This window comes from Alligator mississippiensis, chromosome 2 (assembly GCF_030867095.1).
Source record: "Alligator mississippiensis isolate rAllMis1 chromosome 2, rAllMis1, whole genome shotgun sequence".
NCBI classification, from domain to species: domain Eukaryota; kingdom Metazoa; phylum Chordata; order Crocodylia; family Alligatoridae; genus Alligator; species Alligator mississippiensis.
In genome coordinates, this window is record NC_081825.1 from 91,580,491 (window position 1) to 91,608,390 (window position 27,900).

Below are 27,900 nucleotides of genomic sequence, written 5' to 3' on the forward strand. Positions count from 1 at the left end.
TTACTGGCAACAAGCTTTTGATTGTATTTTTATTTTGTATTGTAACAGTCCTAGTGACAGAATGAAATGTTTATTTGCATAGTTCCTCCCAATACCCCTCAACAGATTGTAGAAAAAAATGCCACAGAAATCATGCCTCTGATACAGAATATTTGCATAATTTAAACATAACCATGAATGAATGCCTTTCTGAACAGAACTGGATGATTATAAACAATCATTTGTGATTCATAACAACAATAAAAAAGCTTTCACATTGTAAATGATAAAGTAGAAAGCAGATAACATTTTTATGCAAAACACATTTTTATAGATAGTTGTCTTTTAAAGAAAAAAGTGCTTCAGTGAGATTTTGCTGGCATGTCTTTTTATCTTAGTGTAAACAAGGATATTCCAAAAGGATACATTCTCAGGAAACTAAGAAGCCAAAATGTCCTATATGTTCATTTTTTTTGCAATTCAGTAAAATATTAAGCACTTAGCATTAATGTTCCCTTTTTCCTCCACCTACAAAAGTGAAATGAACTTATGATTATTCTGTGAGAACTTATTTAGGTACCACACTACCAGAAAACCAGTAAATTATAAAATAAAAATTTTTAGAATTTAAATAATTCTAAATAACGACAGCCCTTTGATTACAGTTTTTGTTCTTGCAATTACACAGGCCAATGCTTATCTTCTAGAAGAGTATATTGAAAAAGTTTTTTTCTTATATTATCCAAAGCTTGCTTCAGGTATGAAAAAAATGGTTCCATTGGGATAAAATTTCTTGAATATGAATATCTGCTTAATTTACCTTCATTGTCACAATAAATAGTCCTTTTAAAAATGATAGAGGTGTAATCTTCTTCACAATGTATTTTATTAGACAATAGCACCATCTGCTGGTCTCTGCAATCATTTTAAACTTTAGAAAAAGCTGTGCAGAGTGAGCCAGCTAAAATGATAATGAATGCTACTATGAGTAACAAATAGTTTTTCCATCCCTGTATGGCCAAAGAAAGAGAAAAGAAAAATACAATGAATATTTGTTAAAAACAAAACACAACATCCCCTACCACCTCAAAGTAAAATTTAATAGAATGCACAGTAGATTGCATGAATGAATGAGTTTTCTGGAATGTCATGTTTTCAGAAGCAAGTTTTAAAATGTTCACAGAAGTTATTTCTGGACACACATTATTCAACTAATTTAAAAGAAAAAACAGACTTCTCATCCTGCTGAACCTATGTCTATTCAAACCCCGCTCAAATGTACCTCAAGTAAAGTTTATGAAGTTATTGAAGTCCCAGTAGGTCTGCACGGACTACCCAATCAACTGCTTTGAACAATTCACAGAATTATTATAGGATAGATAGCATCATGAACCTACAATATTTGGAGGTCTTTGTGGAAGGCATGCATGTTTTCTTCAGTTTCATTGACTGATATGGCATGCGCTGTCTCTGCATATAGGTAGAGACATACATACATAATTATTATGTCTGTATGAATTGTGGTATTTGACATGAAAGTAATTTTTGTTTCATACTATGTTCAAGACTGTTTAGTAGAGCACTTATTAACTTAAGCAATCCTCACTTATTCACACTTGAGGGAAGTAATTGTGAAGACTTAGCATCTGACATATGTATGTTTAATAACCAGTCAAATAGACTCTTTTGTATGTTGTCTAAGGCAGTGGTTCTCAACCTTTTTTTGTACCAGGGCCCACTTGTAGACATCAATGACCAATCCTGACACAGTGCCCCTCACTCCTGACCTGCTGCCTCCCGCCCTGAGCCACCTAGTGTGTGGGGCAGGGGTGGGTGTGTGGGGCAAGAGGGGCATGCGTGGGTCATGGGGGGCCCCAAACAGCCCCTTGCAAGCTAGAACTCTTGCCAGCCTGCAAGGGAAAAGCCACTGTTTCCCACCTTTTTCTCATTTAAAAGAGAATTTTTAAAGTTTGTTCATGACCCTTTCATATATTCTTGTGACACACTTTTGGGTTCAAGAAACGCTGGTCTAAGGCTCTTGAGTTATGCCCTTTGAGATAATGATGAATTTACATTTTTAATGTAAATGCCTCCTGTAGTCCAGGGGACAGTAAATTATATGCGCAGTATGGGCTCCCTAAGGATCTGAAGCAGGGGTTGTCAACCGGGGGTACCCCTGGGAGTACTTGAACCGGTCGTAGGAGGTGTGTGCGGGCAGGCGGGGATGGAGTGCTGCCAGGGCAGGGAAGCTTGCACATGGCCACACACCAGCCCAGTGAGCTTCCCCACCCCACAGAGGGGCGCCACTGCCCTTAACCCAGCCCAGTGAGCTTCTCCGCCCTGACTCTGCTCCTGGGAGGAAGCAGCGCTCCATCCCCACCTGCTGGCATGCTGTCCCCACCTCACCCCTTTGCATCCGACCATGCGCTTCCTCCCCCACCTCATTCTCGGCATCTGGCCACTGGGGTACTCAGATTCAAAAAGGTTGAAAACCCCTGATTTAAAGGATAATGATTCTAATGGCCAGATAAGAAACTGTCCTTAAACCTTTCCGTGAGAGAAAGTGTTTGTTTTTAGGTTGTTTTTTTCTGGGCACAGGATATGGGCTGAGTGAAACAGGCTGATGGAAGGTGGGAGGCAGGAGCTGCTTTCTAACCTGCTGGAGCTGCATAAAAGCTTCATTCTTAAATGCAGGGTTAGGTGAGGCTATTGCTTTTTTCTTTCATTTGAAAGGTACAGGAGGAACACCAGCCCACCAACAGCTTGCACCAACCTAGTAAAAGGACACTTGGAGGGGCTGAATGTGTTTAAGATAGCAGGCCTGGATGATCTTCATCCAAGGGTGCTGAAGAAATTGTCCAGTATCATAGCAGAGCAACTGGCATGGCTGACTGAGTGCTCATGGTGCTCAGGTCAGGTCCCAGAGGACTGGAAAAGGGCCAATGTGGTCCCTATTTTCAAGAAGGGGAGGAAGGAGGATCCAAGTAATTATATAGGCTGGTTAGTCTCACCTCTATCCTTGGGAAAACCTTTGAAAAAATTATCAAGGATCACATTTGTGGGAGCCCAACAGGAAAAATAATGCTGAAGGGCAGCCAGCACAGGTTCATAGCAGGTAAATCCTGCCTGACTAAACTTATTTCTTTTTATGACCCGGTCACAAAATGCTTAGATGCAGGAGTCGAGGTAGATGTCATCTACTTGGATTTTAAGAAGGCCTTTGATACAGTGTCTCATCCTATTCTCATAAACAAACTGAGCAGCTGTGACAGATGATTACACAGTCAGGTGGGTGGCAAATTGGCTTAAGGGTTGCACCCAGAGAGTGGTGGTGGACAGGTCGGTATCGACCTGGAAAGATGTGGGCAGTGGGGTCCCCCAAAGCTCGGTCCTTGGACCTATGCTATTCAGTGTCTTCATCAGCAACTTGGATGAGGGCGTAGAGAGCATTCTGTCCAAATTCGTGGATGACACAAAATTGTGGGGTAAAGTTAACACACTAATGTGAAGGGATCGAATCCAGGTGGACCTAGAAAGGGTGGAAAAGTGGGCAGAAAAGAATAGGATGCAGTTCAACAAAGACAAATGCAAACTGCTGCACCATGGGAGAAGGAATTACCAACACACCTATAGGCTAGGAGATGACTTTTTCAGCAGCACAACACAGTCATAGTTGACTCCAAGATTAATATGAGCTATCAATGTGATGAAGTAATCAGTAAAGCTAACCACACTCTATCATGCATTAGCAGGTGCATCACAAACAGGTCCAAGGAGGTAATACTTCCCCTCTATGTGGCATTGGTGAGGCCGCAGTTGGAGTACTGTGTCCAGTTCTGGGTGCCACACTTCAAGAGGGACGTGAATAACTTTGAGAGGGTCCAGAGGGGGCCACTCATATGGTTAGGGGCCTGCAGGTAAGGCCTTACAAGGAGAGACTAAGGGACCTGGATCAGTTCAGCCTCCACAAGAGAAGGTTGAGAGGGGATCTTGTGGTCATTTACAAATTCATTGGGGGAGGGAGGGGGTCAGCAAGAAATTGGAGATACTCTGTTTACCAGGGCACCCCTTGGAATAACCAGGAACAATGACCACAAAGTGACAGAGTGCAGATTCAGGTTGGACATCAGGAAGAACTTCTTTATGGTAAGGGTTGCCAGAATCTGGAATGGGCTTCCAAGGGAGGTGGTACTCTCCCCTACCTTGCGGGTATTTAAGAGGAGACTGTACAAGCATCTGGCTGGGGTCGTATGACCCCAGCGCTCTTTCCTGCCCAGGGCAGGGGGTCGGACTTGATGATCTATTGAGGTCCTTTCCAACCCTAACGACTATGAAACTATTTGTTTGTTCCTATAACTCTGTATCTCAATGTATGGTTACTGATGTCTTACTTTTGCTCTTGTTTTTAAATAACTCTTTTTGTTATATTTTATATTTTACTATTGTCAATGGCAAAAGTGATTTCAGAGCGTTTATCATAAAGGCAGGCCTCTTCCCAAGAAGGACGATCTATGATCTCTGAGCACGTAATTGGACATAGGAGTGATTCTTCTAGCTGGCAAAATCCCCTCTGCTAAGAGCTGGTGAGACCTGGGTGAAGCAGCTAAAGCTGAGGTGCCATGAGTCAGAGAAGTGACCTTTGGAGCACCTCAGTTTGTTCTCAGTGGTCAAGCAGCAGATGGCAGAAAAGGATTGGGGCTGAAGGGCACCCCTGAAGATGTGAGAACACCCTAGGAGTGTGTCTTAAAGGCACATCAGACCGCATCCAAGGTCAGGTTGTGTCACAGATAGCTTTTGTGAATTACTCCTATATTGCAAATATTTGGACATATCTCCTGAGGATATTCAACTGACTTGCAGATAATTCTCAAATGGGGAAAGAGATGCTTGTCAGGTGAGAGGCGTTGGTTTTAAAGTCGTTAGATACAGTAGGAAATTGGGCCTGATGCCCTACATCCTGGTCCAGTGCTTTTACTATCAGGCTACTGCATACATTCATATACAGAATGAGAACCTTAGATGCTTAGATCATTAAACTGGCAAAAACCGAGTTGTTTATAGTTGTTAGGGGCATATAAAGTTAGGTGGGGGGTTTTAGCATCACTCTCTTGGAGCTGGAGATCTAAATTATACCTGAGGCTATATCTACATTACACTCGTGAAAGAGTAAATTAGCCTTCACTGAATTCTGTACCTATAGAATGGGAATGTCACAAATATTTTTTCTTGAAAAATTTTCTCTTGTATAATTGCATTTCATCTATCCAGTGGTTAGACATGAAGATGAGGTCTTACAGATACTGTACTGTGCCATGTATCCTAAAATCTCAGGATTCACATGCAATTCTTTGAGTCAGGTACAAGTGAAATAATTAGGATACTAGTGGACTTACCTTTATCTCTTTGAATACAAGGACTCCCCACATTGCAGCTATAAATCCAGGGCCCTAAAAGGTAAGGTTAGTTTTTATTCACATACAGCATTTTCTATAGTGGATTCTTTCTCAATGGCCTTTCCAGGATGCCCATGTAACATTTAAATATTACCTGAACTGCCTGGATATATTGGCTGGATATATTTTTTAGATAGCAAACCTTACCTGAAGCATGAATACAGGATGAGATTTCATGGTCAACTGACTACTCCCTAGCTTCCCCAAAATTTTTGCAGCCCCCATGTCCCCATGGTGCTTGCACCTTGCTCTCTGCATGGGGCTGTGTGCTCACAGCTTCACCTTGTACCAGCGCTTGCCTACCCCTTGCTGAGAGCTCTGCAGGTACACTGGGTGCAGCTCTGCACTGAAGTAACCATGCAGAGGACAGCCAGCCTAAAGAAACCTCAGAAGCCTCAGAGTTAGGCAAGGCTGGTGACAAGTTGGGTTGGGCTCCAATGTTATACCAGGTAGTACGGGGGAACAGGGGCTTGGACAGCCTAGTTAGGAATCGGATTGGCTGCTCAGCAGCATAAGGGCAGCTCCCAGCCCTAGGGCTGCTGTGTGGTCCCTGCTGCCTCCCCTAACATCCCCTTTAGTTGTAGGACACAAACTGCAGGGAAGCTTCAGGCCCCACTCCCACTGTGGTTCTGGTTCTCCCCAGTCAGTGGCTTGGACCTGTATGTGCTCCTTGGGAGCACTGTCCACAGCTGACCCCAAGCTCTGCACAGCTAGGAGCTGCCCCCAGAGCCAGGGACAGCTCTCCCCTGCCACCCAGATCCCAGGCATGACCCCAGTGCTACCTGCCAGCTCAGGGCTGGTACCCAGGGGTGGGGGAGCTTGAAGCTCCTCCTACAGCTGTAGGGGGGCAGAGCAGGGCAGGCGCAGCCCTGGACTAGGTTGGTCCTGTCAGGCTCAATTTGCTCCAAACTTGGGTGCACATTTATATGTGCATCCAGGAGCAATTTAATAAGCCTGAATTTACTGCACAGTAAATTCGAGTGCATTAATTACACATTTCATAGATTTCATAGACATTAGGGCTGGAAGGGACCTCGGAAGATCATCGAGTCCAGCCCCCTGCCCAAAGGGGGCATCAAACATGTTGATGCACTCCGATAGTTGTAGAACTGTAGATGTGCCTGAAGGAGCAATTCATCTGGTTCAGGGCATCTGAGCTTCTGCAGTCTGTAGTGTCTTGATGAGGCTTGTGGTATGGAAATAATGTTTTAACATTTGAAGGAACTTAAAGAAAGAACTATTTATAGTAAAGAAGCAACAGTCTTGCTACTGCCCTTACAAGTGTCTTGGGCTTAGCCCTGTCACTGTCATGTCATATCAGGAAGATCCTCACCCAGACTGTTTCTTGGGACATCACACTTCCTAGATATTCTGGCTTTTCAGGAAGAGTTATTCTGTTATGCAGTCAGCCATGACTCTGAAGAAATCTATTTTTCCTACATTTTACTGTCCAAAAACATGGTGCATGCCTTATTTGGGGACGTGTGATATATGAGAAAATATGGTACTACCTCCCAAATGGGAAGTGGTATCACTAGCTTAGTGCATCATACTGTGGGTGGACTAATTAGCTAATTAGTTCACATCACAGTATGTCACTATTTTGCACTGTGCAGAGTTGTCTGGGATAGTTCTATACATGCTAGTACTCCTGAAATGAAAGCAGTATAACCACATTAATATGGTGATATGCCCATAGCTCCCAGCAGAACTAATTAGCTTACTCTCAGAGACATGCTAGAGTGGGTATGTTACATGACTGCTGCTTCTGGTTAAACTATTTCTGGTTTGGGAGGTTCTACTGATCAGCTTGTGAGCTCATAACTCGTACTAAGCAGAGGGTAAAATGTAAGCATTTCCAAAAGACTAAAGATGCATTATATGTACTGCCTTATACATGTACATAGGCAAATTTCTGCTCACCTCCTCACACAAATAGTACCTTTGTATTATTTTCATTGTTTATAATATCGTTTAAGTCTCACTTCGTGTACATAAAGGCCAATAGCAGAATTTATATCTTAATTCCAAGTTAATTCTTGAGACAGAAACGTCATAACTTGTGAAAAACCGAGAAAATATAACTGCCAAGATGAAATCATGTGATCTTGGCAGGTGAGAGGCGTATACACAACCCAGTGTATATTGCATTCTCCATTCCAACCCCAAACAGCTGAGGGTTACAGCACGAGCAACACAGCCCGATTCTCTTACTCATTTGGTAGATCCTGAATTTGACTTTGGCCAAGATGGCATTCATCACAATTGCACATGTTCTTAAAAACATGGCAAGGCAAATGAAGACAAGCAGAAGAAGTAACAGTGTTTTGAGAAAAGTCTGCAGGCTGGGTATAACAGACACTCTGAAGTTGCAGCTTTCTCTGAAAAAAATGGAAAACCTGGCACAAAGAAAAATATTGTTTTTAGATACTTACAGCAGTAATTATTGGAAAGCTGACCACAGCACTGAGGTAGTGATTGGCTATGAACCAACAGCAATTGGCTATTGCCCAAAGTATACCAGACATAAATCCTAAAAACAATAAATCACAATCATAGAAAACTATGTCCAACAACACTTTAGGCTGTCTACCACAAGTTGTGAAAGATCAACCTAAGTATTAACAATGTAAAACAAGATTGAAATATTTTAGTATCTTTAAAACATTAACAAAATTTATTAGATTATTAAATCTCAACTCATAAGAAAGATTACCATCTCTGATGGAAATACCCAATTAATTCAGATTTATAATTTCTTGGGTGCTGCTGTACTTTTCAATTTCCATCTTTTCTTAGTTTTGGCAAAATATCTACATTAACAAATCTCTGTATGGCACTTCACATTTCAAATTGGACCACTACTAATTACTTTCCCTTAATAAATATACTCTTTCATAAGAGTTCAAATGAACAAACTCCCAAGAGCTACCTAAAATCCCCCAAATATGGCTTGTACTAATTCTAGTAGAAGAGTTGAGGTGTTAAGAGAAAGTAAGTGAAATGAACAGCCACATAAAAAATAGTCATACCTGGTATTATAGCTTCAGGGTAAACTTTAGGTTTATTTTTCATGACTATACAGTAGATCAGAAAGTAGATGGTACTTGTAAGGAAGATTCCACTAAAGTGTGCAAAGACATAGTCTAAATCTGAAACAGAAGTGGTAAAGTAAATTTCTAAGGTCTTACTTTGGTTATTAAGAGTATTTTACTAAATTTATTCTATGACATATCAGGCATACTGTTCATAAGTATAAAATGCATTCATAGTAATAATCTGAAGTTTGCTCATGGCTGCATTGTCCACATGTAATACAAATATGGTTGCAAATATGGCTATAGTTGTAGTTAGTCCTACCTGTTTAAATTAAATATGGGGCTTCGGTGCATTGACCATATTATCCACAAGTAGTTTTCTCACCAACACTTTCATGAATTTTTCTATGCACTTATGCTTTGAAACGTCTTACTTAAACCTCAATTCTCACCTCAGTTCTACAGCATTACCCACAAAAAGTCTTTCTCATGGCATCTAATATAATAGATTGTTACCTACAAAAATTCATAGCTCTCTGAACCAGTTAGTCTCTAAGGGTGCTTATATATGAGCAGTGAGGCTCCTTCAATGCACTGTAATTGCAGCGCGTTGGAGCAGACTCGGTTAATCGAGTCTGCTGGAGCTTAGCAATTACTGTGCTCCAGCAGCCTCCCATGCGTCATGTATCAGTGTCACTATGATTCAAAATGGCAGCAGGGGTGCTTTATCTAAAATTTGTTTGATGAGCTTTAAAGCACCCCCTCTGCCATTTTGAAGTGTGGGGACGCTGACATATGAGATGCTCTAGTTGCTTTAATAGAGTGGCTCTTAAAGACACTGTAATTAAACCACACAGCCCCCCCCCCCCCCCGAACATGTGTATAAACGCCCTAAGATGCTACCCTGCCCTACTTTCTGCCTGATCAGACTAACATGGCTAACCACCATTCTACAAAAAAACTTTCTATCAGTTTAGAAGCTACTGAAATTTATGAAGGACTCAACTGAGTGAATCTGTAATCCAATGGCCTGCAGCCTATCTATAGCCTTCCTCCTCCCTATCCTTATGTATGCAATATGCAATTGTCTTGTCATTCACATGTTAAACTCTTTAGAATAGGGACCTGCTTTTTATGTATCAATAGTGAAGTCTGTAGTGCACTTGTGGTCACTATAAAAATGAATGAACTCTTTATGGAGTGTGCTTGTGCAAGCACTGAAAAAAAGAAAATGTATGATATAGCATGGCATGTTGGTGTCTGTTTCCTCATTCTGCCACAGATGGAAAAAAGGCAATGAAACAGTTGTCTAGTTTCTACTATATTATAAAGTGTTATATTCAGTAAGAGACAGATTGTATATGATGACAGTTGCAGGGTTTTAGTTAATCACTACTTCTCAGCAAACTGTATTATGTTTGCCAAATTTTCTGCAGTAATTTGGCAATCAGCTCAGTGAGAACTGTTGGAAACTCTTTGGATCTGGTTCTTTCTTTGAGCTTATAGTTTTTTGGTGGCTAGTTTGCTTCCAGAGAGCATTACAAGGGTATACTGCATCATCTCTCTACTCAGATACCTTAGAATAAATGAAATGCAAGTGAGATTTTTTTCCCCTCTTCAAATAACTTCCCTTTGGAAGACAATTAGGAAACAAAGAGATGGCTAGAATACAATGGATAGATTGTAAAACATTGATTTCATTTAAATTCCTGAAAAAAGTGGGGTAGTGGAGGAATTGGAGGAAGTACTGGCTGTTTTATTCATGTGTTTATCTTGGAAGGAAATGTCTTCATGGTCTTTGATAACACAATCCTAAAATCACTTACTATATTTTCACTTACTGTATCTCCTTATTTTTAACTATAATCACCAAACCTTTTGAATCAAGAATATGGATCCTTAGGTTTCAGCCTAATGTCCCATTCCTGAAGTTATTCTGTGAGACCCTCTTCTTGTTTGCTCTGCCTTCCCAAACTTATGTACTCTACAGGCATATGTGATGTAACGAAGAGTACAGTAGCCAGTAGACAATACCAATGAGAAAAGACACACTGTTCACCTGACTGACAAGTAGTTTGGGATAAGTATGTGGTGAAGTCCATGCAGATTGTGGAAGAGGACCACAAGATTACGAGATTGACAGTGGCGCAAGAAGACTGTGAACTATTGGAGATGGAAAAGAAAAAGCATATAGGACTGTTCAATGTGGTGAGATAGACTTGCAGGAGGTAGCTTTACCTGCCCCTTGAACTTGTTTCTAGTTTGATGGAGAACCACTGATATTTTTCAAGTATATAATTTGAAAGACTTACTAAAGTCAAGAGATACCACATCTAATTCTTTCCCCTTACTCACTAAAATAATTAAGTAACTATTGTTGATTTGATGCGATTTGTTCTTGAAAATTTTATTGGCTATTGTTTTTTATCACATCAGTTAAGGTGTTTTTTTTCCCTTTAAATCCTCCCCAGCCTCATACTTTGTTTGGTTACTTACATCAAGAAATAGTGGATATCAACATTACCATTTCGATTTAGCATTTTGCATTGATTTGCCCAGAAGTAAATGATTACTTATTAGGCAAGGGTTTGGAGAATCAGGGACAATAAGTCATTCATCACCATATATCACCAGAGGAAGAAGGCTTAAGAATCACCAAGTCTACTTCTCAGGCAACTAGGATATGCGGTTGTTACAAGGGGAAATGCAAAAAAAGCTTATTGGTCTTTACCGTATTGACTTGCTCCTGTGTATAGAGTTCCATTTCTTCTTCCATGGTCCTTGATATACAGTACTGGCACAAAACTGGAACCATATAGTATTCCAGCTACTACTGCTAGGCTACAGCCTCTTAAACAGAAAAGGCAGAAAAAAGAAATCATTATTCATCAGTTTACTTAAGACGCATCCAGATTATAATGATACTGTGTAAAACATACTGCTATATGGAAAGTGCTAAGAATGTTACAGAAATTACACTGTCCAGCACATTATTTTTTATAATATAATATAGTATTGCATGTATGCCCTAGCTAGGATCTGACTGAACTAGGTACTGTACTGTAATGTAGTGGGGGCTGGGGTGATATGGGCACTAAGGTACTCAGAGGTTGCAGGTTCAAGGCCATAGCAGAAGCACTCACAGCATGGCCTGTCAGATTCCAATGAATCTACAAATCCTGCTAAATACCTTGTTGCAAGGACACATAAAAGGAAAGGACAAGAATGTTGTAAAGAGACAGTTCTTGCCCTAAACAGCTTACAATTTAAGTTAAAGACAAGACACTACAGTGTACTAGGGTGGCCTAATAACCCATTTGGGAAAATTTAGAAGGCAATGAAATTGTATCTTAAGTGATCTCTACTAGACAGTTCAGATCATCTTTGCTATAACTAATATTGAGGAAAGTGAGAGAGGCTATTGAGCAAGTAGACCAATAATCACCTTATTCAAGTTAAAATTTATCTGAATACTAAGTTAAACTGCATTTTCACATCCATTGTAATATTTAAATATATAAATTCATGTTTTATATTTAAGCAACTTTAAGATGCCCCTGCCCATAACCATAACCAGAATGAAGAAAAGAAATGGTAACTACTTACATCATTCTTTTTCCCTTTGGAGAAAAATTGTCCACCCATGATGTATCAGAACTGGTGTTTACAGAATAGTTGATTGGCTGTGGACAACAGTAGCAATTTTTGTGTCATATGCTTTTAAAATTATTAAAACTGCTTCCCTATTTTACTGAAAAAATGAAAGTGTCTCACACTGTAGAAAAGGAAATTAAAACCTTCTCACAAAAGAGAAATGTGTTGGGAAATAAACCCAAACCAAAAAGACTGGACTATGATATGGAACGCTTCAAAATATAAAACTGCTTGACTGTGGGCTTGAACTCACCACATTGCAGAAAGAGAAACTAAAATACTGATCGGAATCAATTTTTGATTTCAAACTTGTCTTCCCTTAAGTTTGGTGGATTCTTCAGTCTTGAGGTGTTATTGATTTGTTTTCCTATTATGCTGCTGGCTGTGCATGTCCTTTGTCGTAAACCAGTTTTGCTTGCTTCCATTTTCTCACGCATGCACTGTATCCCTCTTGATAATACAAGTAGGTTGTATACCATTATCTGTTCTCTTTGTTTCACACACAGATAATACTCGACTAAGGTTTTCCCTGACCTGGTGGACTCTAGTGGTTACTATGCTTTTCTAACTGTAGCCTCTACATCAGGCAAGCCAGCATGGGCAAGTGTTTGAAGCATGCAGTTCTCCAGCTACCTTTGCTTGCTTGCTCCGTCTATGTGAGATGCTGACTGCACAGTCGGTACTGTGGTCATTTAGTACTTGTACAAACAAGTACTAAATGACTGTGCAGTAACCCAAGTTACTGCTCAGTAGCACCAATGAACATATTTTTTGTGACACTATTGTGTAGTAGCACTACTGCGCAGTAGCCTAATAATACTACGTATTAGTGTCGCATCATGGTTGTTGCCATGTTATGCCACTATGTTGGGGTCTTGCATAGACACAGCCTTTGACTTCTAACCTTTAGTACGGTCAGGATGGAGAATCAGAGAGCCATAGCTGCTTCTCTGCCCTGTGATGCAGGAGAATCTAGATGAAAAGTTATTCAGCATGTTTTCTTTAATCAAAATATTCTACATTTTACAGTTTGGTTTGGGCTTCAAAAACTGTACATAAAATTGTTTCCTTCTCAGACGCAGGGAGGATAAACTCTATTTCATATGAGCTCTGTCATAATGGTTTCTGAGCCATATAAAACAAGCCAGTCAAGAAAGGACTTTGGGAAAATTCTTTTCTGTTAAATCTTATTAATCTTACACTACCCATAACTTGATGTTTAGATACAAATTATCTGCTTGTATCTAAATTTTTCCATTTCACCAGGAGCATTTATACATCTGGTTAATGCTAAGAAACTACTTTTTCTACTGATATATGTTTTTACTGTATGTTTTGCTGTAGAATAAGTATAGCATACTTACTGCCTCATCCAATAAAGGCGTAGCTTCTGGTGAAGCTAAAGAACTTGGAATTTCACTTTTTACAAAAAGAAATATGATCACACTGTAAAGAGGTAATACAATAGTAAATATCACACATCACTTTATAGGAGCATAATATTTAATACTGAAGGATAACAATGTAATGCCTTATCATTTTGTTCCTTATTTTGCTTAGAATTCAACTGTCAGGCTTCAATGTATCTTTGAAATGAATTCTTAGCTTAAAAATATTTAAACTACAGGAAAAAAATTGATCCAATGCACCTTTTATCAGAACATCATAGAGATCTTGTAGTTATCTTGTATCATGAGAAAGGTATTGAAGTGTCATTGTTCTGACATGCTTTTCCAAAGGCAATTGACATTACACAACAATTCATTTTCAGACTGTAACAGATATGTTCTAGGATATCCAAGGGGAAATTCTACAGCAGCCCAACTTGAAGGGAAAAATAAGGTGCAAATTAATGAGACTCTCTTTACATTTTTCTAGAATTAGTGCTGGTATTGAAAATGTTTTTAATGCTCCTTTTATTCATAGTTTCTGAATAAGACACTCAGCAGTTCACTGCACTGAGCTTGATCCAAGATGTGATCTGAGAATGAGAGTTTCATGCCCCTTCCCTTAAGGAGGGTTCTGATTTTTATTTATGTTTTTACTCATTTTTCAATTGATTATGGTAGGCCTCTCTTAGAAGGCCTGGTTCTATGATAGGTAGAAATAACAATTATATGACCTACACATTTAATTTTCAAGTTAATCAGGAAAATATGAATAGTCAGGATTGGCAGGGTTTGATTTTTCTATTTTGATTTTGTTTGGTTTAATTCTAAGCCTATGGACTGCTTCTTGCAGGTCCTTGAAAGGAGGGTCCTCTTCATGGCTCTTCACCTACCATTAAGAATAGGCAGGAATATAAGGAGCAAAAATCTAACTTCTTTCACAGACAAACACACACAGTTCTCCCTGCAGCCCCATTAAACTAAGATGAAATGTTCAGATTATGAGCTCTAAAGAGCAGAGGTCATCCCTTCCTAAGTATTTGTAAAGTGATTTGCCCATAGTCAAACCTTCCATAAAAAAGTGTAGAGGCCCTTCTGGTGCACCCTGGATAATGGAATAGTAGGGGAATCCCTGGCAATGAGGCTTCAGAGCTATGGTGTTGGGAATTGGGGAACTTGTAGGACAAGAGATAATGTGGCTTCCAGTAGATTCTGCAGGTCTTGGACCTACTCTTTGCCAAGGGTAGAAAGGAGATAAACTTCACAGTTCTGGATCAATGTGAGATGAAATCCATGAAAGATTTCTTTATTTTTTCTTTATAGATTTCCTCCCCTAGCTTTTTCTATGGAGTTTTACCATACAATAATTTCCACGGTAAAAAAATTCGAGCCAAGCAAATCATTTTGGAAATGTAACTGAAACTACTCTGTCTACATTTGCTATTAAAGATGATATTTAACATTGGATTAAAAATGTGCTGTTCCATTTATGAAGACCGGTTTAACCATTATCTCAGAATAAGCATGCATCTAATTCTGAAAATATACCTTTGTAACACTGGGTAGGGCAAGTCATGAATTATGGTTCAATTAAACTGTATTTAGAAAAATATATTAAACTCACCCATTTTCACTGTCTTTAAAGCTACACCTTAGTGATTAAATCAATGATCTTTTAAATTACAGAACTTATTCATTATTAGGAAGAATATTTTACCTTAACAAAGAAAGTGTAGCTCCAATGTAATTTAAGGTGGGTTTTGATACCTCTTCTGGATCAATTCCGAACCAACCGAACCTGTAATATTTAACTAATTTAATTTGACTGTATTGGTTTTACAAATACATTTTCATTAAGAGCTAATCTTGAAGATCCTTATTCATGAAAGTGATTCCTTTGAAGTCCAGACTACAGCCATTGTTTTATGCTAAGTGAAATCTTACAGGAAGATATGTACACCTAAATGTCCAGGCTGAAAAAAAAAATCTATCCATATACCATTATGAAGAATACTAATGGAATATGGACAGCATTTTACATGCACATGGAAAAAAAGTTCATTGAGGACACAAATAAGTCACATAAGGTAAAGAAAACTGTGAACTTACAGAGCGTCAGCTACTCTGGGGTCACAGTCCATGTGCATGCTCTTGGCCCAAGGTAAATGTGGAGTAGTTTGTGCCTCAGTGAAAGTAAGGTAAAGCACGCATGCAGGTAGTTTCAGTAGAGTAGCTATGCACTGTATGTTCTCACCCTACAACTACAGTAACTTGCTTGTATGCCTATACTCTCAATCAGCTGAGTGAGCAAATGTGATCCAGTAATAATGCATTTATACACACACACACACACATTCATAACATGTTTTCATTAGAATTGTTATTGAAGAACTGATAGCATTTATAGGGTATAACGTAAGATTTAAATATAGTTACCTTGAACTTGCCCAGCCAGTTAGCAAATTAAAAGAAGCCCAGATTAAGAGCCCAAGACCTAAGCCAATGGTTTTAAGAATGGGGACAACAGTAATATTACCTGCAATACAGAAAACATAATCCAAATTATGTTATTATAATGATAAATCCTAATCGTATTTTCACTTTGCATTTCAATAAGATTTATAAGGCCAGATGACTTGAACAAGATCAGAGTCTAAATATAATATGTAGGACTATTTTTAAACTTTCTACCCATACTCACACATTTCCATTTTTCTTAATCTACAGTTGTGAATGTCATATAGAATGGTTTTGTGTAGTTCACTGAGTCTCATGCTAGCATTGAAGCCACTAACAGAGTGAAGAACACTACTAATGGAGTTATTTCTGCTCCACAGAGAGAGAATTTTAGTCTATGCAATGCCACTCATTTTTAGCTGTAGCCCAGTTCAGGGGCCTTTTAAAGTTTTAAATTATTTTTCTCAGATCAACTAAATTAAAACATCCAAGACTGTCTCTGACTATTCACTGGATAATTCATGACTCCTTTCTTGTATGTGTCTTTAAGGTTTAATTTATGTCAATCCAATTTGAGAAGAATCCATAAATTAGGAAAAAGCTCAGTGCTTATCACCCAGCAGCTTCCACCGTGATCAGAGGGAAGGGCTGGATGTTCAACACTTGAAAATCAGGTAACTAGTTCAAAAGCTTACTTTAGAGGTACATTTTGGTAAAAACTTGGCCAATATAGTTCCAGTATCTATTTAAGATAGATTTATAATAGATCTAGAAATATCTTTTAAATAGATATAGAAATATAAGTGTCTTTAGCACCATCTGTTTTTTTTCGTCATTATCAAAATCTGATGTTTTGGTATTGGTTTACAAGGGAAGCTGTGTAGGACCAATGTTACTTAATATTAATGATGTAATTATATAATATTTTGTTCATGGTAATACATACAGCAATGGCAGGGTTCTGTGTTTTTTGGAATAACAAAAGATACACTTTGTATATTAACTACTTCAGTATTGTTATTGTCTCCTCTGGGAAGATAGTTTTGTCACATCTTTGAAGAAGTAGCATCTCTTCTTTATTACCTGTAGCCCATACAAAACCCCCAAGCATAGCCAGAGGCCAGAACTGGGGACATTTTTGGATAAGGTTGACCACCAAAGAAACTATCCATATTGCAGCACAGAGAATCCACTGGAAGAACATTCCTGGGAAGCAAACAAATTAATTTGTTAATATTTTACAGGAAATAGTTAAATGTCAGATTACTTTTAGATTAATGTATGTAGGAGCTAGTTACTTCTTGTTAACATACTATATCTCATATGAAATTGTGCAGACAGAACTGAAATCTGGTCATAGCCTTTTTGTAAGGTAACTGTGTTAAATTCATTTTAAAAAGGTTGTACTTTGGGACATTTATTTCTGGCTTCTCATATGCCCTGTAGAGAAGTAGCCAAAGGCAATTTTTTGTTAAGGTTATTACAGGTATATGTGAGCTCTGCTTGAATCCTGAAGAAGATAGAGCTCCCCCCACTTCCATTAGTAGCTATCACTGAGTCGGTTCCAGTGCAAGAAAGGACAACTTTAAGGTTGCCTTAACTGGCAGTGTATGGGACACACCTCTTCAGGCTTTTTCAGTAACACATTTGCTAGCTTTCAGGACAGACTTTATAGAATCATAGAAAATAAGGGTTGGAAGGGACCTCAGGAGGTCATCTAGTCCAACCACCTGCTCAAAGCAGAACCATCACCAACTAGATCATCCCAGCCAAACTTTGCCTAGTCAGGTTTTGAAAACCTCCAAGGGTGGAGCTTTCACCACCACTCTGGGTAGCCTGTTCCAGTGTTTCACTACTCTCCTAGTGAGAAAATTCTTTCTAATATCTAACCTAAACTTCCCTTGTTGCAATTTAACACCTATTCTATTACCTTGGCTCCTTGTTCTGTCATCTGCCACCACTAAGAACAGTTTAGCATCATCCTTTTGAACCCTCCTTCACATAGTTGAAGGTTGCTATTAAGTCACCCCTCAGTCTTCACTTCTCTAAACTAAATAAGACCAGTTCCCTCAGTCTTTCCTCATAAGTCATGTCCCCCACCTCTATGCCATCTTCCAGGTCGTTGATGAAGACATTGAGCAAAACCGGCCCCAGGATCGATCCCTGGGGCACTCCACTTGATACCGTCTACCAACTAGACATCGAGTCATTGATTACTACTCTCTGAGCCCTATGCACCAGCCAGTTTTCTATCCACCTTACAGTCTGTTCATCCAACCCATATTTCCTTAGCTTGCCTTCAAGAATGTTGTGGGATTCACCACAATCCACACCACATCCACCAGTCTCCCCACATCCACAGAGCCAGTCATCTCATCACAGAAGGTAATCGGGTTGGACAGGCATGACTTGCCTCCTGCTGAATCCAGGCTGACTGTTTGTAATCACTTTTTTCTCCTCCAAGTGCTTAGAAATGTATTCCTTGAGGAACTGCTCCATGATTTTTTCCAAGGACTGAGGTGAGGCTGACTATCCTGTAGTTCCCTTGATCTTCATTTTCTCCTTTCTTAAATATGGGCAGTAGGTTTGCCCTTTTCCAATCATCCAGGACCTCTCCTGATTGCCATCAGTTTTCGAAGATGATGGTCATTGGCTCTGTAATCACATCAGCCTCTGGCTTCTTTACTATTCATGCCATCCAGGAAGAGCTCACAACTGAAGGGGCTTCCTCAGCCTGATGAAGGGTATTTAAAATTTGAAAGCTTGCTAAGAAGAATTTTTCCAACTGTTTGAGTTGGTCTAAGAAAAGATATCAGATTTACCCAAAGAGCCTTGTCTATCATGGTATGCTTGAGAATCTGAAGAGAGGCACCTCATTTTTGCTTTATCAGTCAGCAAAACTTCTTAAATGCATACTGCCCACCCTAAAGTGCACAACAACATATAAAAGGACCTCTCCAGTTTTGCCACAGTCTGAAATGTAAATTATTGCTTCAGTGAAACAAATTATTGTGAGGTGAAAACGTGATACTTCCTTTTCTAAGCCACTATAGTTCAAGGCTGTGGCTGATATTGATAGTGACATTACTAGGAATTTTAACATTTGTAAGAGTTCATATAAAAACTTAATTACTGTTCTCACAAGAATAAACATATAAGAAAACCCCCAAATGCTTACCATCACCAGTGTCAAATTTCTTAACAGGTACAAAGTTTGTCCCAAATAAGAAGATAGCTACTGCAGAAGAGGTAAAGCCGATAGTTAGATCGGTTTCATTGCTGCTTACGAAGTTGGTCATCTCTGTCTTGAGGGTGCTACCCTTTGTGGCACTATGTTGATGAAATTCCTTTCAGATACCTTCTGGAACCAGAGTCTGGAATTGAAAAATAGAAAAGGTTAAAGGACCACACCATAGGGTTCTTAATATAGCTTAATTTTTTTTTCACATTAATAGCAGGAAGGTTTAAAAGATCCCACTTTTACACCTCCTAAAAGGCAAAGAAGTAAGGAATAATGTAGGACAAAGTGAATGGCCACCTTAAAATGTAAATACAGTGGAAATTAATGGAACACAATAAATATTTCACCTAAAAGGAACTTTCTGGAGAAGAACATTAAGAAATATAATACATGAGTCATTAGAGAACAGACGACCATCATCCAGAATTATGAAAGCTTAAGGGAAGGCCCTTAAGCTTTCATATTATCAGGCTTAAAGGAAGGCCTGTTGCTTTTTAAGAGGAGAGCGCCCTCATTAGGCAGTTGCTGGTTCTGGAACGTTGCTATTGGAAGCAGGTTGAAAACAAACGGGTTGGATCCTCTTTGTGTTTGCATGATGACAACGGTTAGGCAGTTATGCGTAGCTTTCTTCTATGGGTGAAAGAAACCTTGGTATCGTGTCTCTAATTGACTCAAGCCCAGAAGCCCAGGTTCTGTGGTCCCACAGAGAGAGGACTGAAGCACAGAGCTGCCATATGGATTACTCTAGATGTTATAACCCATGGAAGTGAGGGAAAAGACCCTTGATTTTTTTTCTGCGAAGGATTGTGGGGAGGGAGGAAGGAACCCTGTCAAGTTTTTTCTTTCAATCCCCATGGAAATATTTGGGGGGTGGGAGGTGGTGTGGGGGGAATAAAACACTGTGACAAAGCTTGCAGAATTTTATTTCATATCATAGTCTCATGCAAATAGGATTTCCCCAAGGGAAAAACTATTTTAGGCCTAGTAATGGAAAAAAATCTTTTGAACCACCATCCTGGTATTAGCAAGTAAGTGAATTTCATATTCTTTTGTAGATTTTAGATACAGTGTACCGCAGAGCTTTTTATTGTTTTTTTCCTCTTTATTTTTCTTCGTAATGATCTAGTATTTATCCATTTTTCCCTTTATCTTTGTAATTATCTAGTATTTATTTGTTTGCTATCACATTCGTCATTGAAATTATGTTTAATGTAGACAGCGGCACATAAGGCATTTAAATACTCTGGAAATACCAGACTTAGAGGACTACATGCAAAAATCAGTTACTGGGAGTTTATCAGGAAATAGCTCCAGATGGCAACAAAATGTAAAACATTTTGTTTATATGAAATGACTGTCTGCAATGCTAGAATTTTGATGTGTAAAGATCCCCAAAACCATCATTATGTAGTAATTATAAAGGAAGTTCTTTGATGTGAAATTCATGTGATACTATTATATACTTGTATGCTTAATAATATCCCAGTGCAGTCTGAGATCTTCAGACTTAGATATAATAAATATTGCTAGTACAAAGTAAAACACATTTATAACAGTGGTCATAAATATCCCCCAATTTGCCAAGAGTAGGTTACAAAAATAAAAGTGACTAGAGTCTCAGAGGTGTTAAGGGATGTGAAAATCAGGTTAATTTTGGAGACTAAACAGTGGATGAAATTTTGACCAGCTCCCTCAATAGCCACTCCTACGCTAGATTATGGCAGTGCTGTACATGCTTCTTGACTATTCCTAGTGGTTAAAGGAGATGCCGACTGAAACAGGAAATTCTTGCCCGACTAGGTAAGTGAGAGGAGGTTCACTCTGCTGTTAATGGACAAGAAGAGCTGTGTTCCCTGAAATCTATCCATTTTACTTTAACCCCTTACCTTGCTTTCCTTATTTTTCAGTGTAAGTTCCCCTGGTATGGCATTATCAACAGTTTCAGTAGGTTTTGGCTGAAAGGACCTATTAGTATTAGCAGGCGAAAAGTTTAGTCCTCACATGTAGTACAGTTCATTTAATCACCTATATTTTTTTTCCCCTCTTTGGAGGATTCTCAGCTTATTTTTCTTTTAGAAAAATACAGGAGCCCCCTTAGGTTTGGAGTACCCCACTGTGAGAAGAGTTATCCACCAGATCACTGTACTCAAGTCTCCTTCTCTCACCCTTTTTGTTTTTACTATTTTTGTAAAAAAATAATAAAAATAATAATAATAAAAATAATACTAGTAATAATAATAAAACAATTAAAATGATAATAATAAAAATAAAAATAATAAATCATTGCAACAGCTTCAGAGTATCACAGGTTGAGAAACACTAAGCATGAAGTGTCAGCTGAAGGATAAGGCAGGTCTATTTACTCAGTGAGTCAACATGCTAATCTTTACAGGCTAGGGATAGACATTACACATAAACCGGTGATCAGAAACTGGTTTAAACCTGTAACAGAACAGATGTTCATTGCACATTAACCAGTTTGAAAATGGCTGAAACCGATTTATTTGAGGACTCCTTGATTGATTGATACATGTTGTCGCAGGGCACCCCGGTGCCCCTGCTTCTAGAGAGGAGAGACGGCCAAGGAGAGAGCGAGCGAGCCCTGGCCTGATATAAGGAGACCAGCTGAGGGTTGCCAGCCGGAGCAACTAAGGGGAGCCAGCTGCCTGTAGGAGGCAGGGCCTGGCCCTTATAGAGCCCAGGGCTGAGGCCAGGCTGGCAGTTCCCTGCCAGCAACTCGAAAGGCAGGAGTTCCCTCCGTCAAGATGTGGAAAGAAGTCAGATTGCAAGTATAGCTCATGATAGCCCTGGAGGCTCAAGCCATGATACTAAGTTATGGCCAGGCGGCTTGTAGTTATGTTATAGCCTAGAGGCTTGTACTTTGAGTTTATGTTTGGCTCTGTTTATTATACCAGAGGTTTGGGTGAGGCTGTAGGGGTTGGAGGAGGCCTCATAGGGACCCCAGAGGGGTGGGGCCCCAGTGCCAGTGAGGGTGCAGTCTAGCGCCAAGAGGGTGCAGCATCCTCATAGGTACCCCAGTGGTATGGGGACCCCAGCGCCAGTGAAGGTGCAGCTTGTGCGCCAGTGAAGGTGCAACTGGTGGCGAGGAGTGCAACCAGTGGGTTGCGGGTGGGGAACTGAGACCCTGGGTTGTGTGCGGGGTGCATAGACCCCAGCCCCAGAGAGGGGCACTTTGAGGAGCCCAGTGTGGCCCAGAAGGTCCCAGAGAAGGGGATCAGTGCAAACCCCGAGAGGGGCAATATTGAGGAGCCCGAGAGGGGCAATATTGAGGAGCCCGAGAGGGGCAATATTGGGAAACCCCAGGACGGGAGCAGTAAGCCCTAGAGAGGGGGCAACATTGTTAGGAGGCCCAGTACTGGCGCAGTGAGCCTCGGGAGAATGGCTACTGCCTAGGCTAACCCCGGAGCCGGGGAGAGCGCTGCGGTTGCCCCCAGTGAAAGGGGGTAGCAGCGCGGTGTGCCCTGAGAGAAGGGGAGAGCAGCGCGGTGGGCCAGAAAGGCCGGAGGCTCACTATAGAGTCCCAGAGCGGACAAGGGTCCCGGGGCGGGGCAATACTTTTAGAGAGAGCCCAGAGGGGGCACTGAGACCCCAGAGTGGGGGATATCTAAGAGAAGGCCTAAAGTCGGCCTTGAGAGCCCCAAGAGAGGAGCAGTATATTAGAGAGAGAGCCCGGAGGTGGTGCTTCCATAGAGTGTATGGAGCAGGCCCGAGGGAGCGGGCGAGTTGATTGGTGACAAGACAGCGTCCAGAAACATCTGTGAGGCTTGGGGCGTGGTATCAGGGGAGGTTGGAGCCACGCATAGCCCATAAGGCTAGGGTGTCTGGGGAGCACCCATCATATCGGGAGACCCCCAGGGGGTCCGGAAGAACTGCGGGGACAGAGGTCCCGAGTAGCCGTGCCCAGGGAAGACACAAGGCAGCCTCCCTATTACATTTTCCAACAAGACGTGGCAGGCGAGAATTAGAGGGTGCCCTTGGGCCGGCCTTGACGTGGAGCGAGGGACCTCGGGGAGATCACGGCCCTCCTAAAAGAGTCCGCCGTGACACATGTAAATTAGAAGCTTTCTTAAATCTTAATTGAAGTGAGGACATTGGATAAACCTGGTTGAATGTAGTATCAGACTTAACTGATTTGGGTCAAACCGGCTTAAGCAATGTCTGTCCCAGACACATAAGTGGGGAAAATGGCTTTTGCACAAGAAAGAACATTGTTGTTAGGAACATTCAGACAATAGTTATTATTCTGCTTATTTTGCAGATTTATTTCTGTAGCCCTTAGCTGGGTAAATCACTACAGTGCTTTAAGTGTCTTTCAAAGGAATAAAATAATCTTATGCCCTTTTTAACTTTCTTATGGTGCCTTAAGGAGCCCCCAAATGCTTTGCATATTTCTGCCAAGGGGAAAAAGCATGTGATGGGCGGACAGAGAGACTTCGCTTTGATACTTCCTCTTGTATTTTGCGTTCTGGAGCATTTGATATGACTGGGGAACTATCTCAAGTACAATGGAAGTGAAACCTCTGATTTACTGAGAAGTGGTTTTTATTTATACTGTTTAAAACTCCATATTTTTCTTAACAACTATGTAGCTAAGACACTCAAAGGAAAACATGCTGTAATACACAATGTCGTCACTTCAATTAAGGTTTGAGAGAACTTCTAATTTAATTGTATTAATCAACCAAGAAGTCCTCCATGATCAAGACAAAACTTGATATTTTTGTTAATTTTAAGAGGAAAAGGCTACAGAAAATTGAGAGCACAGGAGAGAAAGGTTGTTGAAGGGGTGGGAAAACCTTTCAGACTCCTTGTTTATAGTCTGAAAGAATGAAGAAAGATGAAAGATATTTTTCCCTCTACGAGTCAATCTTAAGTAAGGACTAAATTAACAGATCAACGACTACTGATGCAATATAAACACTACCAGAAGTTATGAAATTTACAGTCATTCAGGAACACTCAAAATCAGCAGATTCCAAATTTGACATAAATACTCAAAACTCTGTTTGCAAATTCCAATCAATTTTGCGTACTTGCTCTTTCCTTCAAAATACTTGCTTTTCTAACACATTTAGCCTACATCTACATCCCTAGAAGCAGGTTGCTGAATTCACATGGCACCCTATAGCGTTGTGCTGCATCCTCTGATGAGATGAAAAAAGATGCTGCCTGGTGCTGATCCAGAATCAGCTTGTCTTGACAAAGTTACCTTACAGGATTCTTAGGGACATAGACCTAAGGCAGGGGCGGGCAATTATTTTGGGCGGAGGGTTGCTCACTCAGTTTTGGCAAGCCATCAAGGGCTGCATGACAGGCAGCCAGGGGCACATAAATATGAATTTTCTAAAATGTTTAGGGGCCCCGCGGGCTGGATAGAATGGCCTGGTGGGCCGCATCTGGCTCGCAGGCCGCATTTTGCCCACCCCTGACCTAAGGGCTAGGGACAGACATTACATATAAACCGGTTTAAGCGATCAGAAGCTGGTTTAAACCTTTAACAGAACAGACATTCAGTGCACAGAAACCAATATGAAAATGGCTCAAACTGGTTTGAGAAAAACCTGGTTGATGTAGTAGCAGACTAAACTGATTTGGGTCAAACTGGTTTATGCAATGTCTGTCCCAGACTCCTTGCTGGTTTCACATAAACCAGACTCCCCCAGCATCCGGGCATGCTCTCTGGGCTGGGTGGGGCGCTCTGCTCCACAGAAGGGCTGTCCCCACCCTTCTGCTGTCTAGCTGGAGCAAGGACCAGCCCTAAGGGAGACACCGGCTGGCATGGCCCCATTAAGCAAAGTGGTCAGGGAGGGGGTTCATTCTTCCCTCCTTCTTCTTTTGCTCCAGTGCAGCCCGGGTCAGCCTGTCTGCCGCGGAGGGGGCTGCAGCAGTGGCCCTTGGAGCTGGTAGACCCCAGCTACAGGGAAGGGACGGAGGTGGGGGGCGTAGGGATCCCCACACACTCCCCCATGGCATGCAGCCCGCACTGCCTGGCAGGAGCAGCAGGCAGGGAAGGGAAGGGAAGCCAGCGTGCTCGTCCCCCTAGCAGGCGTGGCTCCTGCCGGGGCTGCGCAAGGGGAAGGAGCGGAGCCGGCCTTACCCCTGTGGCTCAGCTCCTTGAGCCTGCTGCTCCAGCACTTGCAGCGCGGGAAGCCCCTCGCTGGAGCCGGCTGCTTCCCCCACTCCCCACTGCGCAGGTCCCTGCACTGCCGGGAGCGGAGGGAGCCGTGCGGAGTCCAGCGCGGGGCTTCCCCTCTGCCAGTGGCATGCAGCGCGGAGCCCCCCAGCACCAAGTAGGGTCCCCCTCCCAGTCCTGCATGGATGGGGGAGGGAGGAGGGGGAAGAGTTCCCCTCGGGCTGGACAGCCCTGTGTGCTCCGGGCTGTTAGGGAGCCGCTGGAGCCAGGCCATGCCGCCCCCACCTCAGTTAAGCTTCCCTGTGGAAGGGAGGGCTGCTCTAGTCCCCCCGGTCTTTTGGCTTGAGCCACTGCTGGCATGTGCCGAATGTCTATCCACTTGCAAACCAGTTCACTCTCTGCAGTTTAAACTAACCTGCAAAGACTGAATCAATTCAGACTTCTTGAATGTGTCCCTAGCCACATTGATTGCTTCTGAGCACAGTGCAAAACCCCTTTTCTGTGGCAGTGTGTGTTTATGTATAAAGGCTGTGGAGGAAAGTCTGTGTTGAAATGGATATATTTATAATCAGCCTTTCATTAGGCTGTGATTTTTAGTTTATGGAATAGGTGTCATTAGATGAGAGCCTATATGAGTATTTTGAAAAATCAACAACCTGAAGGCAGAAATAGATGCATGCTCTTTCTGCAGAAATATAGGTTCAGAATTTCAGATGCCTCAGACATCAGAGATCAATGATGCCTGGATCTCCGGTTTAATTTCAGGACCAGTATCTCAACTTGGTTTGAATTGTTTTTAGGAAGAAAAAACATATCACATAATATTGACATAGTGACATTTGTTTTATATACATGTTGCAGGCCAGAGCCTACAAGTCACAGGTAGAGAGCACGGATTTCTAATTATTATGTATGTGGTACCCATAGTTTATGTCATGCTGTTTTCAGACAGCTGAAAACAGTATCCAGCTTGAAAGAATTTTCATCTTAAGGCATATAAAAGATACCGTTGAGACTTGAGAGAAATTGTGGCTTCCTCAGGGATATATAGGCATGCTACAAACTTGGATTTCAGAAGTTACAAGCTACACAGACAGTTATTTGCTTAGCAGTTTCTTTAGATTCAAGAGAGCATTTTCTTTTTCATTGTCACAGATTTCTTGCACATCAAAGAGAAACTACAATGACATTCAGATGCAAGACTGAGATTTGCTAAGGAAAGCTCTCATTCTGTAATTATAAGTGTTTGAGAGATGATTCTGCAGGCTAAATTTTCAAAGCGCTGTACTTAAATAATATGAAAAACATACAGGCCCTCCCTTATTTAGGCTGTGTTTTACTATGCTATGTTATTTCAAATGAACTACTGTCATAGCATGGACTTCCCCACCAAGTACGCAGGTGGCAGAAAAATAATTCATTCTTAATATAGTTACAAGTGAAACAAAAGTGTTAGTTATCCTTTTACCCTTCACAGAAAACCTGCATGGGTGAGAGATTTAATTTGCCTTCATGGTTTTGTTTCAGCAATCACTCATTTGCAGTGTTTTTGTGTGGATGATCTAAGGCCAAATTGTCTAAAGGGGAGAATGAACTCAGCTCCAGACAATATAGTTTCACTCATTTCCACCAGCAGAAGTTTGGCCCTTTCTGTCCGTCACAAAAACATGAATGAGATACTCAGAGAAGCATTAATTTAAGCACTGAAGCATTCATTTCAGAAGTAGCACTTGTATATTCTCTATGGTGGGATTCACTTCCCTCAATTTTTAGTTCTAATTCTTCCCCCTCACCCCAAATCCAGTCACTGGTTTAGTCTCCCTGTCTATTTGACTTTGGAAATGAACACCCCTTTCTACTTTGTACAAATGTTTCTCCCTTTCTTGTTTTCCTCTTGCCAGTCACCTCCATGCCCTCCCTTGCAGCCCCGTTGCTAACTTTTTTACAAGACCCTAGACATACAAGTACCCTTTCCTTCACTGGGACTTTACTTACAATTGTTCCTTTGCAGTTCCGACTTCCTGCACCCAGTTACTCCTCCTCCTCATGTGATCAGACTCCCACACCACACCTCCTTCCCATTTATTATCTTTTAAAACACAATGCTGAAGGGATCCACTGCCCTTGAATGTGCTGTGAGTGGTGAAGAGTTCAAACTGCCTATTAAGCAGAAAATCATCCCTGTTCTGAACTTTCTGTCCCACGCTCTTCCCCAGGGTGGCTGTGCTGTATCAGCAACTGTCTCATGTTATGTGCTCAGGCCTGATGCAGTGACAAAAGCAGTGGGTGGAGCACCGGCTACAGCTAAAGTAGCTCTGCTATCTACTCTGAGAAATGTAGCTCTCGCACTGCTGCTTCCTGGATTTCTAATCCTTTAGGGCTTTGATCCTGCCCCCTCTCTCTCACGTCAACCTCTAATGTTCTGAGTAGGTAACTGGCACTCACAGCAATAATATGTACCTGCAACCTTAATTGAATGTTAATGGCCGTTTTTGCATGGGCTCACGTGCATCTTACACACAAATACACTGTGCTA

At 41.1% G+C, this 27,900-nt stretch overlaps 1 protein-coding gene across 2 annotated transcripts; it reads right to left on the bottom strand.

Moving 5' to 3' along the window:
* On the bottom strand, positions 1-27,570 carry TMEM144 (transmembrane protein 144). 2 transcript variants are annotated; one of them, XM_006261448.4, is made up of 12 exons: positions 27,360-27,570; positions 19,148-19,343; positions 17,053-17,175; positions 15,949-16,048; positions 15,230-15,310; positions 13,489-13,570; positions 12,077-12,153; positions 11,202-11,320; positions 8,465-8,584; positions 7,868-7,965; positions 5,373-5,426; positions 1-989 (listed from the first exon to the last, which is right to left on the bottom strand). In XM_006261448.4, exons 2-12 carry the CDS (start codon positions 19,266-19,268, stop codon positions 906-908), a joined length of 1,059 nt encoding a protein of 352 aa, XP_006261510.1. In that variant the 5' UTR covers positions 19,269-19,343; positions 27,360-27,570; the 3' UTR covers positions 1-905. The 2 variants fall into 2 exon arrangements, with proteins under 2 accessions (XP_006261510.1, XP_019336997.1); XM_019481452.2 differs by lacking the exon at positions 27,360-27,570 and adding an exon at positions 25,329-25,429.
* Positions 27,571-27,900: the final 330 nt, after the last annotated feature.

What these genes read in the sequence shown, in the direction of transcription:
- TMEM144 (XM_006261448.4), bottom strand. Translation starts at nt 19,268, where the DNA reads ATGACCAACTTCGTAAGCAGCAATGAAACCGATCTAACTATCGGCTTT. An exon ending in CGCCTTTATTGGATGAGGCA is followed by an intron (nt 12,154 to 13,488) that starts GTAAGTATGCTA and finishes TGTTGTCCACAG; the next exon opens with CCAATCAACTATTCTGTAAA. An exon ending in TTGTATTCAAAGAGATAAAG is followed by an intron (nt 990 to 5,372) that starts GTAAGTCCACTA and finishes TTGGCCATACAG; the next exon opens with GGATGGAAAAACTATTTGTT.